At 37.5% G+C, this 19026-nt stretch overlaps 1 protein-coding gene across 1 annotated transcript in view; it reads right to left on the bottom strand.

Moving 5' to 3' along the window:
• Positions 1 to 19026, bottom strand: part of PXDNL (peroxidasin like) — a 478851-nt gene that overhangs the window by 152143 nt on the left and 307682 nt on the right. Inside the window, exon 5 of the mRNA XM_088023147.1 lies at positions 1326 to 1397. Within this exon, the coding sequence (XP_087879273.1) occupies positions 1326 to 1397 (72 nt within the window). The remainder of the gene's footprint in view (positions 1 to 1325; positions 1398 to 19026) is intronic.

Here is a 19026-nt window from a genome sequence, read left to right as displayed (position 1 = left end):
AATTTGCCAAAGGTGGAACTCACTGCTCAAGCCTGGTGGAGCAGGAAATGGGTATAGTTCCCTCCTCCATTACATGCCTTCAGCAAAGCAAGCACACAAATCTAAACAATGCAATTTTATTCATTACAATGCCCATACTTCTATATGCAGATAAGTTTGGAGTGATGGCATGGGAAAGTGGTTGATTAGCTCTTTTTAATCTTTTAATTTTACTGGCCTATTTCATGTATCAGTATGAAAGGGCATCATTTTCAAAACCTACAGACTCCTAATTAGAATTTCTTTTCAGATATATTTTAATTCAAACTGATTCCTGATTAAGTTTAGAATGATGTATCATTCTGCACTTTCTTTCTCTTCATAAAAAAAACCTGTTATCTTCTGCTAAAATCACAGTTAATTTGTTAATATAAGGTAATCGAGGAAATGAAGAGATAAAGTATTTTCATCTGATAAAAGACAACACAAAAGGAAGCTGTCCAAGTGTCCTTCTGGTTTGTCATTGTTATGTTAACCAACTGAGCCATCCAGACACCCCTACTTATTAAAACTTTTAAAATGAAGCTTATCAAATATAACATTCATCTAGAAAAGTACACACATCATGCTATAAGCATGATGACTTTCCTGAAAGTGAATGCAGCTGGGAAAACAGAAAAAGACAAAACTGCCAGGACTGCAGAAGCTCCCTCCTGCTATTCCCTATCACCTCCTTCTCTCCAAAGGTAACCACTGTCTAACTTCTAGCTATTACATGTTACTACTGTTTCTGAATTCAAAAAACAAAATCAAACTATGCAATTTCAATGTTTGGATTTTTTTTGCTCAAAATGTTTCTGAGATTCGTATGTGCTGTATAGTCTTCTGTTTTATGAATATGCAGCAACTTATTTCTCTTCTTTTGTTGTTGGATGTTTGAGTAGCTCTACAATGGAGCTGTTAGAAGTGATGCTGCCTTAAACACCCCAGAACACACTCTGGTGCACATGCATACATGTGCACGTCTGTTGTGTCTATAACTAGAAGTGGAACTGATGGATAGGTCATAGGGGATGTGTATGGTTAATTGTGGTAGATTCTGCCATAAGTTTGCAAAGTGGTTTTACCTCCTTGAAATGCTCATTGCTTTTGTCCTGTTTTTAATTGGGTTACTCGTCTTTTCTCCATTGATTTCAAACTATAGAATGGCTTACCGTAACTCTATCTTATAGTACAAACGTGCAGACTTTGCTTCTTAGGCTTACACCTGATCTCCAGGGCAGTCAATACATTGTATAAACAGAAGTAAAGCAGAAGCAAAGGACATCTAGAGAGTCAACACTTACAGTCGCTCTAATTTCAGAAGGTCTCCAAATGTCTCTGGCTGTAGCGTTTCTATTTGGTTGAAATGAATATACCTGGAAGGCACAAAACGAGTTGGTTATTTCTTGTGCTGGTGAGAAAAATAAAATGTTTGAGGAATTAACAATAGCTTCAGCTGAAATTCAGCTCTGAAGTATTCCAAGTCCCCTCTGTTCTTTAGTCCTGGGTCTAAAACCTGATGTTCCAACAGGGAACCAACACGAAGAGCATCCAGAAGCAGTAATTCAATATCACCTCTTCTCTTAGGTAGTGCTCTTGAGTAGAAAGATACTACATGGTTAGTGAAGTTACTCTTCAACTCATGAATATTTTTTTGAAAATTTATTTATTTATTTATTTATTTATTTATTTATTTATTTGAGAGAGAGCATGTGAGAGAGAGAAAGAGAAAGAGAGAGAGAGAGAGAAATAGAGCACAAGCAGAGGGAGGAGAAGAGGGAGAAGCAGACTCCCCACTGAGCGGGGAGCCCAACTCAGGTCTTGATCCCAGGACCCTGAGATCATGACCTGAGCCTAAGGCAGACACTTAACCAACGGAGCCATCCAGTCACCCCTACTTATTAAAATTTTTAAAATGAAACTAGAATAATAAGACTGGAATCATAATAAGACACATTACAAGTGACCACATTCTTACACTTCAGGATAGAGGGAATGTTCCTGTCTAGAGAAGACAAAAAAATGACATATTTTATATAATGTGATGAATATTTGAAGTGAATTAATTATGCCTGAGGGTATATACAAAGTAATGTGTCTTGTTTTAATCCATTTAGAACTAGACCTTTTCAGTCCTTGGCAACCCCCTATGCAATCGATCCAGGGGATATTTCCAAAGCTGCCATCTCAGAAAGGCTTCTCTTGAAGTAACAAGCAGCACAACTGAAGACGGAAAGATTTCCCTTTCTCTCAGAAATTCTGTGATGAAATGGAGAAACATGCCTTCAAAGCAGAGGGCTGAGCAGAGCAAATCTTAGATCCACTGCTAAGGTTACATACTTCTCTACAAAAATTTAAATATCCACCTTGCACCTGACTTCTAAACACAGCTTTTTCAAAATCACTGAAATGAAACCAACAGTCACATCCAGCAGTCTATAGTGAACTGTCTGCAGAAAGCACCTCAAACACAAAATTCACAATGAGAAAGAACTGCCAAGTCTCACACTGAATTATGTCCAAACAGAAGAACACAATAATTGCACTTGACTTAGTCAACAGAAAGTTATTTGACTTAAAGTGAGGACACAAGAAGAGAAGCTTCATATTTTATATGCTTACATTAAATATATTTATTTACCCGGAATTAGAACACTTTTGAAAGAAAAAATAAAAACATTTTAAGGAAAAGAAACACCTCTACTTCATTCATAGGCTCCTTTCTTATAAAATAATTATTACAGGATGAGCACTTCAGACATCAATGCAAAAGCATAATAATTATGTTAAAAAGGATGTAGTTGGAAGGGAATGATAATTTCAGACTGTGTTAGGTTGGATCCTGGAGGCAGTACTGCACCTTCCCACTCTCTGAAATTTGGCATCCTGGCTGATGGTCACAACATTCCTTCCAAGGTTTCCACTAATTATAAAAGCAACAATGACACTGTGTAAGACATAACTGCCTTAATGTTTGCATAAGACAACTTTGTTTTTATATTACACATACACACTCACACATACCACACACTGCCCTCTAAAAATCATTACTTCTGTAATTGGTCTAGCACACAGTGGAGGAGGTAGAGCCTGGAAGAGTTCAAGACAGAAGGGACGGGAATGGGGTATTCAGGGTAAGACCAAGTGTGGGAGGAAGGAAGGAAGAGAGAGGAGCCTCAGGGATCACACAAAAGAAAGATTTGGAAAGAGGCCAATTACAGGATTTTTCTTTCCAAGTGGAATTCATTGCATCATTGGAATTCCATGCTTACTAACATATAGTGCAAAAGATGACTATGAATAAATGCTGATTAGGGCTCCAAATTTAGCATGAACTAAATAATAATAACAGCAACACCAAACACTACTGTTCTGCGTACTTTACGTGCATTTAGTCATTTTTAATCCTCAAAACTATGCTGTGAGATGAGTTCTATGAATACCCCTATTATTTAAGTGGGAAAAATGTGTTATAGACAGGTTAAGGTACTTGCTCAATTTTGTGTAGCTTTGAATTGCCGGGATCAAGATTCAGTTTAGGCAGATGTTTGTTTTTCTTATCACCTGAGTCCGTAGTCTGGTGACAAAGTGAGCGGCTGCACACAGATCAGCAGACAGGCAGAGCACACACAGATGATCTAGTAAGACCTGATCCAACAATGTCAGGAGCAAAGCCTTCCTCAGGTAGGGAAATGTCTGCTCCACGTGGAGAACTCAAGAGATGATCAGTAATTAAGTCCAACCTATGCATCGAGTGAAACCTGTGCTTACAGACACCACTGGAGGCTACTTCTCAGCATGCCTGGCAGCCAATCCCACTACATTAGTGCCTTCCTCTACTGAAAGATGTAGAGTCCTTAACTGAGGGAAAATATCACATTCCAGTTCCTGGAACAACCTAACAAGCCACAGGAAAAGAGGTCACAAGCCAAGGTCTGTCATTTAGCCACTTGAATGCCAAATTTCAGATTTTAGAAGTGAGTACTCTAGTTTATGAATTAGCTAAGCCCTTGTTTTCCCTCCTTCTTATCTTGTAAACTTCTTGTGAACAATTTCTTTATTAGAATTTTTACCGCATAAAAACTGGAGTTTAGCAGAAACACTTCCCATTGGCATTCTGAAGAACTTGCTCCAGTATACAGGTATGAGCAGAGCTTTCTGTTGAGAGTCAACTAAATCACTGAGTCAACTAAAATCAGGGCCAGAAGACAATCTAAGGGTTAAAATAACACACAATATTTTGTTCAATATCATAGCTACTGTGATGGTAAGGACTAATCTACAATTATATTTTTTGTCAATAGATTTTGTGATTTGTACTGCACAGTAACTAAAGAATTTTTAAAATATTGATTTTTACATTTAAATATTCTGTACTTTGCAATTTATGCTTAGTAATTCATAAGAAATATATAATCTTTTCAAACACGCACATACTGAGAACGTACTAATCACAGCCCTGTTTATTCTGCATTCGAGGAATGCTTCCCAAGAGCAAATCTCCCAAATTCTAGACTCATCCAGGGTGAAACTTCCAGGTCAAATACTTTCTACTGAACTTTAATCTAATATACTACATGGTAGCATAAGCAACTAGTATTTGAATTCACTACTAATAAATGTGAACAATGCACAAAAGTAGATTTTGTTCCTAACAGGGAAATAAGACAACCCAGAGAGTTCTGTTTGATTGTAGCTTTTTTCTGTATGATTTGACAAATTTCCTAACAATGAAAAATTTTTTTTTTACTTTAACCCAATTCAAAGCAGTATAATGTTTTGTGGGGCTGATTTGATTCATGCCATGGCTTTGGCCCAGTCAAATAAAGAGGGATTTAGGTTTGATTTTTTTACTCCCTTCTCAACTTGGTAACATAGCAAGTCTATCCTCTCCTGTAACCTTACTTTTACTGGGCTCTTGAAATTTCTGACATTTTCAGGTACCTATTGCTAGGTAGATAAATATGAATGATCACTTGAAAAGATTGGAATTCTGTTTTGAATCATTTCAAGACATTTAGACACAAATAAATCAGTAGCTATCTCTTCATATGTTGAAAGAAGAAAATTATCACCACTGTCATTTCATATTTAGTCAAAAAGAGCCTCCCTAGATGATTTCATCTACACCGATGGCTCCAATCATCTCTACCTAGAAGGCTTACAATTACATCTTCAGATGTACCTCTAAGACCTAGATTCATACATCTAGCTTCTTACATATCCTCTGGATGTCACAAAGGTATCTCAAACCCAGCATGTCTGAGGCCCAGCTCATAATCTCCCTCCATCACACCTGCTTTCCTGTGCTGCCGTCTGTCTCAATGGAACCATTACATACCAATGTGTGAAGTCAGAAAACTAGCAGTAACTCTTCCTCCCTCACTCCCCATATGCTATCCAACTCCAAATTCTTTTGCCTTTACCTTCTAAATATCTCTTGAATTTATTCCATCCTCCTTTTCCCACTACCTCTGCACTGGACCAAGGCATGCCCTTAGGTACTGCAATATAGGAAGTATTAAAAACCCTTAAGTGTTTTCAATTTGTATAAGAACAAAGATAAAGTTCTCTACAAAGCCAAGTCCCTTCATGATCTTACCTGAAAAAGTTTTTCCAGCCTCCCCTTTTATCTTGCTTTCCTTTGCCACCTCAATCCCAGCACCCTTGCCTTCTCCCAAGCTCTTATATTTGCCATACTCTTGCCCACAGGGGTCTTCATGCAGTTGTCTTCTCAGCCTGATAACCTCCCCCTCCTCATTTTGCTTGAATTCCTACTTGGTGTTTAGATCTCAACTGTGTTATTTCCTTCAGGAAGCCTTTCCTGAGCTCCTTGTCAAATCCCCTATTAAGGCTTTCATTGCACTGCATAGTTGCAATTTTATACTAGTTTGAGTGGTTGTTCAAACCATATCTATCTTCCCTAACTAGACTCTTAAGTTCCATGAAGACAGAGACCATACTGGGTTTAAGTTCATTTCCAAATTCCCAATTTCCTAGCACAGGCTTAATGGCTAGATAGATCACAACAAATTATGACATTAACCCTGACTTTTGTGAGATCTGTGATAATGTACGTTTAATTGCATTTCCTAAAACCTTATTAGGCGCAACAAACCTGAAGGACATCTAGCAAATTCCTGGGGCTTTCTGAATCAATCTCATTCCAAAGAGATGTTTTTACAATTACAGTTTTTTTTTGTGAGCATGGACAACATATTTGACAGCTCTTACCTGAGTAAATATTGACTTACACAGCCAGCCCCAGGTATTAGCCCACCCAAATGAGGACAAAAATCTTCCCAAATTTTATAAAATGGGCAGAACAAGAACATGTGGCCAGAGAATGACAACAAAAATAATAGAGAAAGAATGGTTCTCAGGGAGAGAAGTTGCTGGTATTGATTTAGCTTTTAGTGTGAACTCACTGAGCCACATAAAAACAAATCCACTGTGCTCTACCATCACCTTGGCAACCCCACTCTAATGTAAGAGCAGAGATGGGAAGAAGAACACTATATTTATCTGTATCTAATTGCACAATCAAAAAAGAATATAAGTTCAGTGCACCCAACCCTTTTCATGTGTCTATGTAAAACATAAGCTAAGGAAATATGAATTGGGATGACTGAGGAGATGTTTAAAATAAGCTCTCAACAATCCAGCACATAAAACAGACCTCACTGAGGTGACAGCTGACTTGGAGATCTACTGTGCCCTGCCTCCATATTCACCAAAGAATTTTTGCATGCTGGATGCACCATTGTGACTCCAACTTTCCATACAAATCAGATGAGATTAAAATATGCATTTTCTAGCTTCATTGCACAATAGCAAGTAGGAATGATCTGTTAGAACAATGAATTATTCATACAGTTTAGGAGTTAATTAAGCATTTGAATGGAGATCTTTATTTCAGAGCACAGTAAATTATTTTAACTAATTTTAAAGGAAAAAATGACTGAATTACCATAATCCATTAGGTTCAAGAGAAAAGCTTTCTTGTATCTTATTTGCATGCTGTTCTGAAGTCAATAGTGTATTCTACCAAAATCTATTGTACAAAGGATTGTATTTATTCTTAAACAGTTAAAACCAGATAAAATTTATACTGTACAAGCTTGACTTCTCAAAAAGTTTTTCAATCATAAATTAGAATACTTATAGAAAAAGTCATGTTTCTAAAATAGTTTAGGTATAATCCAATTCCAGTCTTTATTTCTTTTCACCTGAACTAATAGCTATAGATAGATGGACCTTCCAAACCAAGCCTTTTCTTTTCAATCTATCATATTGAATTATCTGATAGCTATTACAGAAAAAAGTGTTGACTAAACTGGTCCCTTATTAGGATCCTTAATATCTCCCCCACTGTCTTCTGCTAGAATTCAAGGTTTCCCAAGATCTAGTGCCAACTTGTGACTTCCTTCATCTCTCACATGAGTCTAATCACCCTCTAACCAAATTTTTATTTTCCTATCTCTGAATCCCCCTTTTTTAAAACTAGTGTCTGTGTTTAAAATGTTTTCTCATCCATTTAGATGCAATTCAAATAGTATTTTCTCCAATAAGGACTTCATGTCAAAAGTAACTTTACTCCTCTGTGATCCTTTAGCATATTAAAACATTAATAGGCTCTATTGAGTTCCTTTGTAGTGTAAGACAAGATCCTTGACCTTCTCAGAGCTTTGAGTCTGGTTAGAGGTAAAAGATAAGAAATCAATAAGTATATAAAAAATCAATGAACCTTGAATTCTAGCAGAAGACATCTAATAGGCTGTGTATTATGATAATGTATGAAAGGAAAGCCATGAAACTATGAAGGATCTAAACCAGATTTAAAGGTAAAGAAAGGTTGTGCAGAAAATAGGATTCTTTAACTAATTTTTATGGACAAGCTGTACTTACCTAGATATAAAAGAAGAAATGCAGTTTAGGAAGTGGAAAGACAAGTATATGTGAAGCACAAAGGCATAAAAGCACATGGCTCTTTTACAGAACAGAAGTAGCTGGACAGAGGCATCCATGCCTGCAGAAGGCAAGAAATTCAGCAAGGAAGTTTCAACTTGATCCTGAAAGTGATCAGGACATGTTACAAGATTTAAAGAAATGGAATTCCGTAATGAATTTTTTTTTTTTATTTTAGAAACATTATTCTGGTAATGATGTGAACAAAAGATTGGAAGTTAACTAGAGAGAGATATGAGCTAGATCAGTGGTTTCCAACTTAGGGTGCTTTTGCCCACCCTGGGGGATATTTGGCAATCTGCAAAGATATTTTTGTTTGTCACAACTGGGGGTGGTGCTGCCATAGGCATCCAGTGGAAAGAGGCCAGGACTGTTGCTCCACATCCTACAACACAGGATAGCCCCCACAACATTACTTGGCCCTTCTTGTCAATAAATGCTGAGGTAGAGATTCAGAGATAGGGAAATACATATACATATACATATACTTATAATATACTTATACATATACTTATACATACAATTTTTACACTGTTATATTAATTTCAGGTATATAATATAGTGATAAAAGCCTGATTTCATTTTTAAGCAGAGAAGAGTGGTGGTGACTTTGGATGCTGTGTGGAGTACAGACTGAAAGACTGAAGAGTAGAAGAGCTACTCCAGAGGCCAGGAAAAACAAAATGGTAGGAAACAATTATAAGGGTGCCAGAGAAGAGGAGAGAACTAAAGTAAGTTAAGGAAGACCCTACAGAGGAGGGAAAGGATTGAATGGTACCAATGCACAATTGAAAGATGTCACTTTAAACAGGAGGTGAGACAGTGACCCAGTGAAACAGGCTGGGAACAATTTATGACAGTCTCTTGGTAGCCAGGAGAGCGAGTGAGATGACTCTTAACTTTTGCCCTCAATTTTCCTCCTTAAGGTGAAAGGCAAAGGTAACTCTGAAATGCCAGAGAAATGTATGAAATAAAGACAGAGGAGCACATTTTGAATTGTCACTACAGCAAGCAAGATAAGTTCAGTACATTTGTATTGTCACTGCTAGAGCTGGTGTTGAAATTTGACTTTTCAACATTTGAGCCTCTTGGTGACTCCCTCCTCCTCAATATACTTTCCACACTGGTTTCTCTTCTGCTAAAGGGCTGCTCCTTCTCAATCCCTTTGCTGTTTCCAGTCTTGTGACTGTGAATACTTTCTGTAGGCCAGTGACAACCGAGCTGCACAGCCAGGCCAGACTACTTTCTCATACTCCTGCCTTCAAGCCTGCTACCTACCTCATATGCTACCTTGGCTGTCCAGTAGACTTCTGGAACTTATGTGCAAATCTGCCATCCTGATTATCCCTCCATCATGCATTCCACCCACAGCCTCCTCCATCTCAGCTGATGGCCCTTTTTTCTAGTTGCTTAGGCCAAAAATCTTGAGAACATCATTGACTTCTTTCTTTCTCTAAATCCTACATCCAAGTGGTGACTTTCAATAGAAAGTGCACCCAGGTAAAACCTATACTACTACAAAGTATAGCAGAGGCATCACTGTCTCTGGCCTGGTTTATACCAAGGGCTTCCTGACACTCCCTGCTTATCCCTTCCTGGCCTAAGTCTGTTGTCAACAAGGAAGTCAGAAGAAGGCAGAAAATGCAGAAGTCACAGTAATCATTTTAAAACCTGTCAGATCAATCCTGCCACCTCTTTCTTCAACTCCCTGCAGTGTTCAGTCAGAACAAAAAGCAAATCACTCACAATACAAAGCAAATCCACTCTTTTGATCTGCAACATCCTGTGCTAACTTAGCCTGTCTCTTTGCTCTGGCCACATCAGCATTCAAGCTACCCCACTGACATTCCAGGCACAGTCCTAGCTTATGGTGTTTGTAAGGGCTGCCCCTTTGCCTGCTCTGTGCCTCCCTCAGGCATACACAAGCCTATTTCCTTCCCGAGTTCAAGTCTTGACTCAAATGCACCTCCTCAATGAGGCCTCCTGTTTCAAATTACAGCCACTGCTAAGCCCCCTCTCTTCCCTGTTTTTGCTCATATACATAAGTATATTTTTAAATCTTTGCCATAGACCTACATAATTCTATACAATATATTATTTATTATTTTTATTGTTTGTCTCTCCCGATAGATTGTCTTCCCTGATAGATTTGTACTTATTTTAGGTAGTAATTAAAATGTTCAATGGTAGGGAATTGATATCAGTGTTGCAATTTAGTGGCACAATCTGGCCAAAGGTATTACAATGGAACAGAACAAGGGATGAACCTTGAGGCTTTCATAGTGGTGTAGAAATGAAGAAATGAGGGGCCTGGGATGAACTGGCAGCAAGTGTAATGTGATGCAGGGGACAACCCAAGAGAAAACCCACCAGCCACCATAGGCCTTATACAGGGACAGGGTGGTTCAATGGAAGACGGCAAGCTTTCAACATGGGATCCTCTACTCACCTCCTTACTTGCCCCTTACTCTTTGCCATTGGGAAAAAAGCACTCCCTTCTCTGCAAGATGGAGCTAATGATGCCTCATTTGAAGGTGGTTGAGGACTGCAGATCATACAAAAATCATCCAGCACTTTCCTGGCATGTGGCAGATGTCCACGGCATCTGATTAGAAGTAGAGGGCACAGGAGGCAGAGAAAATCCATAAGATTTAGAACGTTAGACAAGGGGTTGGCATAGGGACTTTTTGGCCAAGGCTTACACCCATACTCCTGTCCCTCATACAACATAGATGAGGATCAAGAGCCAATTGAGAAGCTGTTATTAGTGTGTACCAGCATTCTGTGGATCCCAATACAGAGTTTTTTCGAAAAACTGGAATGGACAACTTGGTTTAGTGCTGAGGCCAAAGCAGAGCTTTTTACTGCCTGCTTCCAAATTTAAATCATAGGATCCTCCTTCTCAAGCGTATTTTCAGATATCCCCAGGACTGGAGACCATGCCAAAGCCACTTAGCAATCAGATTGCTGGCCAGCTACACACAGGACAGAAAGAGCATGGCTGGCCCAGCCATCACTGTGGGTCACCACAGAGTGACTCTGGTTCAGGAATATCAATCACCAATCCACTAAATTTGCTCCTCCCTTTTCTGTGGGAAGGCACAAAGGAAAGGGGAGAAATGCCTATAATGGAGATGCAACACTCCCTTGTTAAGGTTACAGTAAGCTTGAGAAGAAATGTTGGAGAAACATGAGAAGGGGAAAAAGTAGATGTTTTCTTTCCCAGCATACTGCATTTATTATATTTCTTCCAAGTTCTGAATGCTCTGTCGCCTACCCAAGTGACTTGCTAAAATACTTTAGTCGAATTTAAACCCAAGGTAATAACAACATGATCTCACATTTCCTTCATGCACAATAATTTTATGACATTGTCACAGTGGACAATATTCATTGGGTCAGATGGCTCCTTCTGAGATCACTTCCATAAAATCTCCTAAATGGGGTATTATGTACAATTTATACATCTACTAAAACTTTGAAAGTGGAAAAAGTACAGAGTATTTCAAATAAAAGCAACATAATGTAGAAATTCATAGTTCATGCTGTGAAGGAAAGAAAGCAACAAATTTAGATCCAGTAGAGGGAAGAAATATGCTGAAGAGAAGAGCAAAAACTAAACCACCTGACTGTGAAGACAAAAGTAAGAAATAAACTTGATATAATGTGTACCATGGGATTTCTAAGTAAGACAGAAGAAATCGCTGAAGACAGAAATCACTGAAAAGACCAAAATCAAAAAGGACGAAATATACCAATATGTGCCTATTTTGGCCATAAAGTGTAGATTTGTTTGTGAGAGTAGTATGTAAAGAGGGAGATATGTGAGATAGGTTCTAAGGAGATAAAAGTCATCTTGGGAGGATGCATTCCTACATGACCTCACACAAGACCCACCTTTCCCTCAGCTTTCAGAGTTTTCACTCAAATGAACTCAATTTCATAGACACATTAGGAATCTGGGACTTGTTCAGAGTGGACTGTAGCTAGCAGGATGCTAAGGACGTGGATCCAAGAAGGAGATTAACGGGTGAAAAGTGAGATAAAAGAGAGATTAATACAGGCTAAAGTCTGAAGTGGGCTCTCAGCCAAGTTAGGCTATGTTCTTCAGAGCTATTCCTTGGCATGAAGTGTCAGGTTAGTTTAAAAAGACTGAAGATGGGAGACAGTGAGGAAAGCACAAGAGGCCAGCCTTTGACATGCCTTCTTCCTCAGTAGAAGTCACTTCAGAAGCTGAGCTGGGATGAACCTGAGGGCAAAGATGGAGGGTACACATCTGAGTAGCTGGGCAAAGAACCAGAAAATAATTCTTAGTTCTGTTGGGGAGAAAGAATTTACTCTACTCTTCAAGATCCTTCCAGCTGGACTAAGAATCAAATTGACATGAGACAGATTAAAAGAGAAAATCAAATTTAATAGTGTATGTACAGGGAATCCACACAGACATGGAAATTCCAAAGACAGTCAGGCAACATGATGGTTATATGGTAGGGGTCTGAGGCTACAAAGGGGAGAAAGACCATTAGCAAGAATGTAAAAGAAGGCATTTGAAAACTAAAGGTTGTTCTATTATATTGACATTTCTTAGGTAAAGAGGAATCTCTATCAATAGGTCTCTTCCTGGTACAAGCAGGCAATTGAGGGGTAGGTAAAGAGCTTTTTCTGAATCTGCTGGGTTTGGAATGCTTTTCACTCAAAATAATGTTCATGCCAAAGTGGCCCATCTTGGGGTGGCCTGCCCTTGGTCCTTATGCCTCACACAACAATATGACCTCACTGATTTCTTTTTATCACTAGAGACAAGCATGGCATTTGACTACTGTATCATTAACAAAACTTTTCCAAAAGAAACCAAATGAAACTATAATAAATGTTCCTCAAAAACCAATAGAAGTCTCTAGATGCAGTGTACTTAAAAATTTACTATAAATGTGTTTGTTCACAAACATTTGGGAGAACAACATTTTTATTTGTATGCATGTATGCCTGCTTCCTTTTATTTTAGATTGGCTTCAGAAGCTCAAATTCAGTTTTTAAATGTGTACATTATAAAAGTTAAAGTTAAGTTTGCTCCACAAGATTCTTGTCAACTCCAAAATTCCATAATTCTCTAAATCTTTTGGACTGGAACACACTCTTGGACCCATAAATCCAGTTTCCAGACATGGTTGATTGCCACCTGGGGATTTACACCTCAGAGAGAACTGGAAATGTCATTGACCAAAGCTTCTCATAAATGAATAGTGTTTTTTCTATGCCCATAGCTATGGTTTTATTCTATTTTTTTATTTCTGGATTTAAGCCATATACAGATTACAAAATGTTTGTCAACCATGAATAGACCAGTTTTTCTCACTGAGGAAGATTGTTGCTGTGAAATCTTGGGTATGTTAGCACTGCATTGAGAATACATTGTTTCTATCTTAGTTGGAAGCATAAGAAACAAATGAATAGTAAATAAGCTTTTAACATATAGAAGATAATAGGATAGGAAAAGATATGAAGAAAAAACCATGATAGTTGTATGAAATAGTTAATGAATAAAATTGCAAAGAAGACTCAATTGTTCAGTCAGCAAATGTGACATATTTCCAAATTATAACCTTGTTCCTTTCTTTTTAAGCCATTAATTTCATATTTAGTACAAAGTGTCAGAACTTTACATATGTAAGGAACATCACTGGATAAAGCTTTACAAATGCAAAAATTGAGACCCTATTAGGTAGATTTAATACTATGTTATGAAAATTCACATGACTTGGCCATTGAAACATTTATAACAGAATTATTTGTAATACACCAATCTTCTAGGTTGTACCTTCCAATAGTACAATTTAAATTATTTCTCATACATAGGATTGATAAAGGAAGATAACATAAATCAATTTGGGTTGCTAAACCTCCAAAGATGTAATAATTCAAACAAATGACATCATCTTAAATATGTCCATTGCCCACATACATTGTGTCACCCCAAGTTGAGCCCAGGCAACTGGGTAAGACCCTCCATGTCTCTGTGGAGAACCTGAGGATACAACAAGTACTGTCCTGGGAAAATGGAGAAAAATTACATACCCACACTGAAATCTTTTATTCCTAATGTGGAAAATGTTCCTTATTGCCTTTGAAATGTTTGCATTTGGGCTGACACCTCACTCAAGAGTATTTCTCAACTGTCGCTTCCATTTTAAAATCCTTTACCTTTGTGTTTGCTTTTGTCTGTTTCTCCACTCAAATACTGGTAGCATGAGACCAGGACTTTGTTTTTGTTCATTACTGTATTCCCCAGAGAAGCCCAGTATTGTAGATCTCAGACCAGTGTTTGGCATATGTTGAGTACTGTATTGGTAGAATGACTGAATGTTCTTTCAGTTTCTTGGCAAATCTTCTCAGGACTAGGCCGAAATTGGATGTAGCTGATTTGTTGGGTTCTGATGGTGAAATCACTTCTGGAAACCACCTGTACCTCATCCCCACCACCTTGTTTGTCTCCAGGCTTCCACCTTGCCTCAGGAGACCCCCCCTACATAGCCTCCCATCTGGGCTCCCAGTCTTCAGTCTTCCTTGCTCCAATTCTTCCTCCACAGACCTAAGATAAAATTCACATACAATATTCTTCACAGCATGGCACTAACCCAGAGTTTCTTATTTATTTATTTTATGGTCAGTTAGCTACCGTATAGTATATCATTAGTTTTTGATGTAGTGTTCGATGATTCATTAGTTACATATAACACCCAGTGCTCATCACAACATGTGCCCAGAGTTTCTTAAGCTCAGTCTGCAGACAAATTCTTGAGGCTCTGCACTATGATGAGCTTGATAACACAACTCTTAGCTACATTTTTCAGAATGGCCTCAGCCACTGTCCCATTCCCTCATTCCTGTTTACTGGACTTACCTACCAGACTAATCTCTCCCACAGTTTTCCTCGTGTTACCACCTCATGTGAGGTGCCTTGCTACTTTTCTACCTGGGAGACCCAGTTAAAATTTCATGATTATGATTTCTGTAAGTCTTTCCTCGCTATCCCAGGCATAATTTGTGCTTTTATTCAATCATTGCTATATATTCAAAACACATTAATTGGGCACTAGCTGAATGCCTGATATGAAGCTGGTAAGGTGATAATTCACAAATAAAGGAGCTATGCCTCCATCCTTTAGGGGCTTATGATCTGGTACTGAAAAATTAATGTGAAATTTAAAACTTAGTGAGGGGACTATCACTAGAGATATGGGATTATGGAACAACTGATGAGCAGTAGGGAAGCAGAGTCTAAAATGTTTGATTAGTATTTTGACAGGTAGTAGAAATTTGCATCTAGGTAAATAGATAGACATGGGGAAAAGGCCATTACAGGTAGGGTCCATCAATTCAGACTGCATTCAAGGAATCGCAGGCTGCAGCTAAAGCCAGAGCATGGAGAAAAAGAGGATGAGATAAACAATGTTCTGCACACATACCAGTGATTCTGGAAAGCTGACTCAGAAATTAAATGCCCGGCATCAATGTTCTCATGACACATTCATTAAACATTTATCCAATTGCATTATAGATGTTTCATTAGATTTTTATCTTCCATGTCCATGGCTAAAATCCTTGGGAGTCATGAGGAAAATGTCAATCTTTACCTTTATTTTGTTTCTCTTTAACACAGCGTTTAGATATAGTACATCCCTCTTCCCACAGGGGAAAAAAGTATGCTTTGGGTATAATCTGTGATTTCTGGCACATAACCTAAACTCCCTGAGATCTAATGTCCTTATTTGTCACAAGTGAAAATAACAATATTTTGGAGGTTTGATGAGGGTGAATAAAACATTATTAATATAGAGAGAGACATATAAACACATAGTATATACTGACACTGAACAATTGTGACTATCTCAATATCATATTTTTATTAGTTCCTCCTTCTTTCCTTTCTTCAAATTTTATGAAATTTTAAAGTGCTCACCTTGTTCAAGTTTTCACATTAATAAAAGATATATAATAGTTTTGGGATTTTTTTTATTTTTTAAATTTTATTTTATTATGTTATGTTAATCACCATACATTACATAATTAGTTTTTGATGTAGTGTTCCATGATTCATTGTTTGGGTATAACACTCAGAAAACTATAAAATACTCATGAAAGAAATTGAGGAAGACACAAAGAAATGGAAAACGTTCCATACTCATGGATTGGAAGAACAAACATTGTGAAGATGTCAATGCTACCTAGAGCAATCTACACATTCAATGCAATCCTTATCAAAATACCATCCACTTTTTTCAAAGAAATGGAACAAATAATCCTAAAATTTGTATGGCACCAGGAAAGACCCCAAATAGCCAGAGGACTGTTGAAAAAGAAAAGCAAAGCTGGTGGCATCACAATTCCGTTCTTCAAGCTCTATTACAAAGCTGTAATCATCAAGACAGTGTGGTACTGGCACAAAAGCAGACACATAGATCAATGGAACAGAATAGAGAGCCCAGAAATTGACCCTCAAGTCTACGGTCAGAAAAGAATGTCCAGTGGAAAAAAGACAGTCTCTTCAACAAATGGTGTTGGGAAAATTGGACAGCCACATGCAGAAGAATGAAACTGGACCATTTCTTTACACCACACACAAAACTAGACTCAAAATGGATGAAAGACCTCAATGTGATACAGGAGTCCATCAACATCCTAAAGGAGAACACAGGCAGCAACCTCTTCGACCTCAGCCACAGCAACTTCTTCCTAGAAACATCGCCAAAGGCAAGGGAAGCAAGGACCAAAATGAACTATTGGGTCTTCATCAAGATAAAAAGCTTTTGCACAGCAAAGGAAACAGTCAAAAAAACCAAAAGACAACCAACAGAATGGGAGAAGTATTTGCAAATGACATATCAGATAAAGGGCTAGTATCCAAAACCTATAAAGAACTTATAATAGTTTTTGAAACCCTCTCAGTAATTTTTAAAAACACTTGTATGTAAAATTTCAATCTAGAATCATCACTGAGGAAAAATAAGATGTAGTCTTTTCAACAATAAAATAATTGAAAGGATAAAGATTCAGCTTTGAGTAGGTTTTCCTTATGTTTCTGACTCAAAAAAAAGATATTATTACAGCTTTCTCTGAAACAAAATTATGCAATTCTAGAAAGCAAATTTTATATTTATGAAAATCCTTCTGAGATGAAAAACAGCATCACTCAATTCAAATCAAAGAATCAAGTCATATTTCTCTATTCAATTCATATAAAACATGCGAAGTGTATAGTTCTGATTGTGAAATACTGCATAACCATTTTTGATTAGAAATGTAAATTCAACTCCAGAAAGAAGTTGATTTTCACTTGGCCCATTGAGCAGATAAGCTGCTATTTAAATCTGAGTCTCTGTGAGAATGTTGGCTTTGGCAGACATAAATTACAGTCTTTCCAAGAATATACTTTCATTTATATTTCTCCTTTAAGGTAAAAGGATTGATAGAAAATCCACTATGATAAATAATTTTAAAATTTTTATGGTTCTTCATTTCACTTTAAATTGACATTCGATCCCTGTATATTTCTATGTAAAATTAGTTTTAAAATATTAGCATTCCTTAGAGTGTACCCTATTATTCTCATTTGCCAGAATGAGATGAGAAATTATATAACTAGCCATAAGTCATACAATCATCTCTATTCTTGTTATTGGCTATATTCTAAGTCACTCTTTGGTAGTAGCATGCTGCCAGGGCTCCTTTAACTGTTTTATGACACTAGAAATAGATTAAGCTGTATAAATTATGTATTAAATAAACACTCAGTGCCCTAAAAGAGTTAAAGTGCCTCTAAGGCCCTACTTCAATAGCAAAGTCCACAAAGAAAAGAATTAGAAGCTATCAAAGCCATAGAGATTGATACTGTTAGGTCTTATTTATCATTTATTCTGATTATCAAAAGTTCTAATTATTTGGTTTTCATTTTGTTTTAGCATATTCTGTCTTCTTCCTTCTTTGAAGAAAAAAATATAAAAGTAAATAGAACAGTATCAATCATTTCAATTCAATGTAACCTTTCATTACTAATTTTCATCCCTGGTTGAACATTGTAACTGCCAGAACTTTTTTTTTAAACATGGATATGAAGAACCCACTCAGAGATTCTGATTTAATTGGCATGAGTGAGGCACAGTCATTGTTATTTTTCACAGTCATTGTTATTTTCCAGATTATTCTTTTTTTAATTGTATTTTATTATGTTATGTTAGTCACCATACAATACATCATTAGTTTTTGATGTAGTGTTCATGATTCATTGTTTTCATATAACACCCAGTGCTCCATGCAGTACGTGCCCTCTTTAATACCCATCACTGGGCTAACCCATTCCCCCACACCCTCCCCTCTAAAACCTTCAGTTTGTTTCTCAGAGTCCATAGTCTCTCATGGTTCATCTCCCCCTCTGATTTCCCCCCCTTCATTTTTCCCTTCCTTCTCCTAATGTCCTCCATGTTATTCCTTATGTTCCACAAATAAGTGAAACCATATGATCATTGACTTTCTCTGCTTGACTTATTTCACTTCGCATAATCTCCTCCAATCCCATCCATGTTTATGTAAAAGTTGGGTATTCATCCTTTCTGATGGTTGAGTAATATTCCATTGTATATATGGACCACATCTTCTTTATCCATTCATCTGTTGAAGGGCATGTCAGCTCTTTCCACAGTTTGGCTATTGCTGCTATGAACATTGGGGTGCATATGGCCCTTCTTTTCACTACATCTGTGTCTTTGGGGTAAATACCCAGTAGTGTAATTGCTGGGTCATAGGGTAGCTCTATTTTTAATTTTCTGAGGCACCTCCACACTGTTTTCCAAAGTGGCTGTACCAACTTGCATTCCCACCACCAGTGTAAGACGGTTCCCCTTTGTCCACAACCTCTCCAACATTTGTTGTTTCTTGCCTTGTCAATTTTTGCCATTCTAACTGGTGTAAGGTGGTATCTCAGTGTGGTTTTGATTTGAATCTCCCTGATGGCTAATGATGATGAACATTTTTTCATGTGTG

Source organism: Eumetopias jubatus, unplaced genomic scaffold (assembly GCF_037043125.1).
Source record: "Eumetopias jubatus isolate StellerSeaLion01/CBP00866 unplaced genomic scaffold, mEumJub1_p1.0 scaffold_4, whole genome shotgun sequence".
In the NCBI taxonomy this organism is placed as follows: Eukaryota; Metazoa; Chordata; class Mammalia; order Carnivora; family Otariidae; genus Eumetopias; species Eumetopias jubatus.
This window is presented reverse-complemented; position numbering and strand designations above follow the sequence as displayed.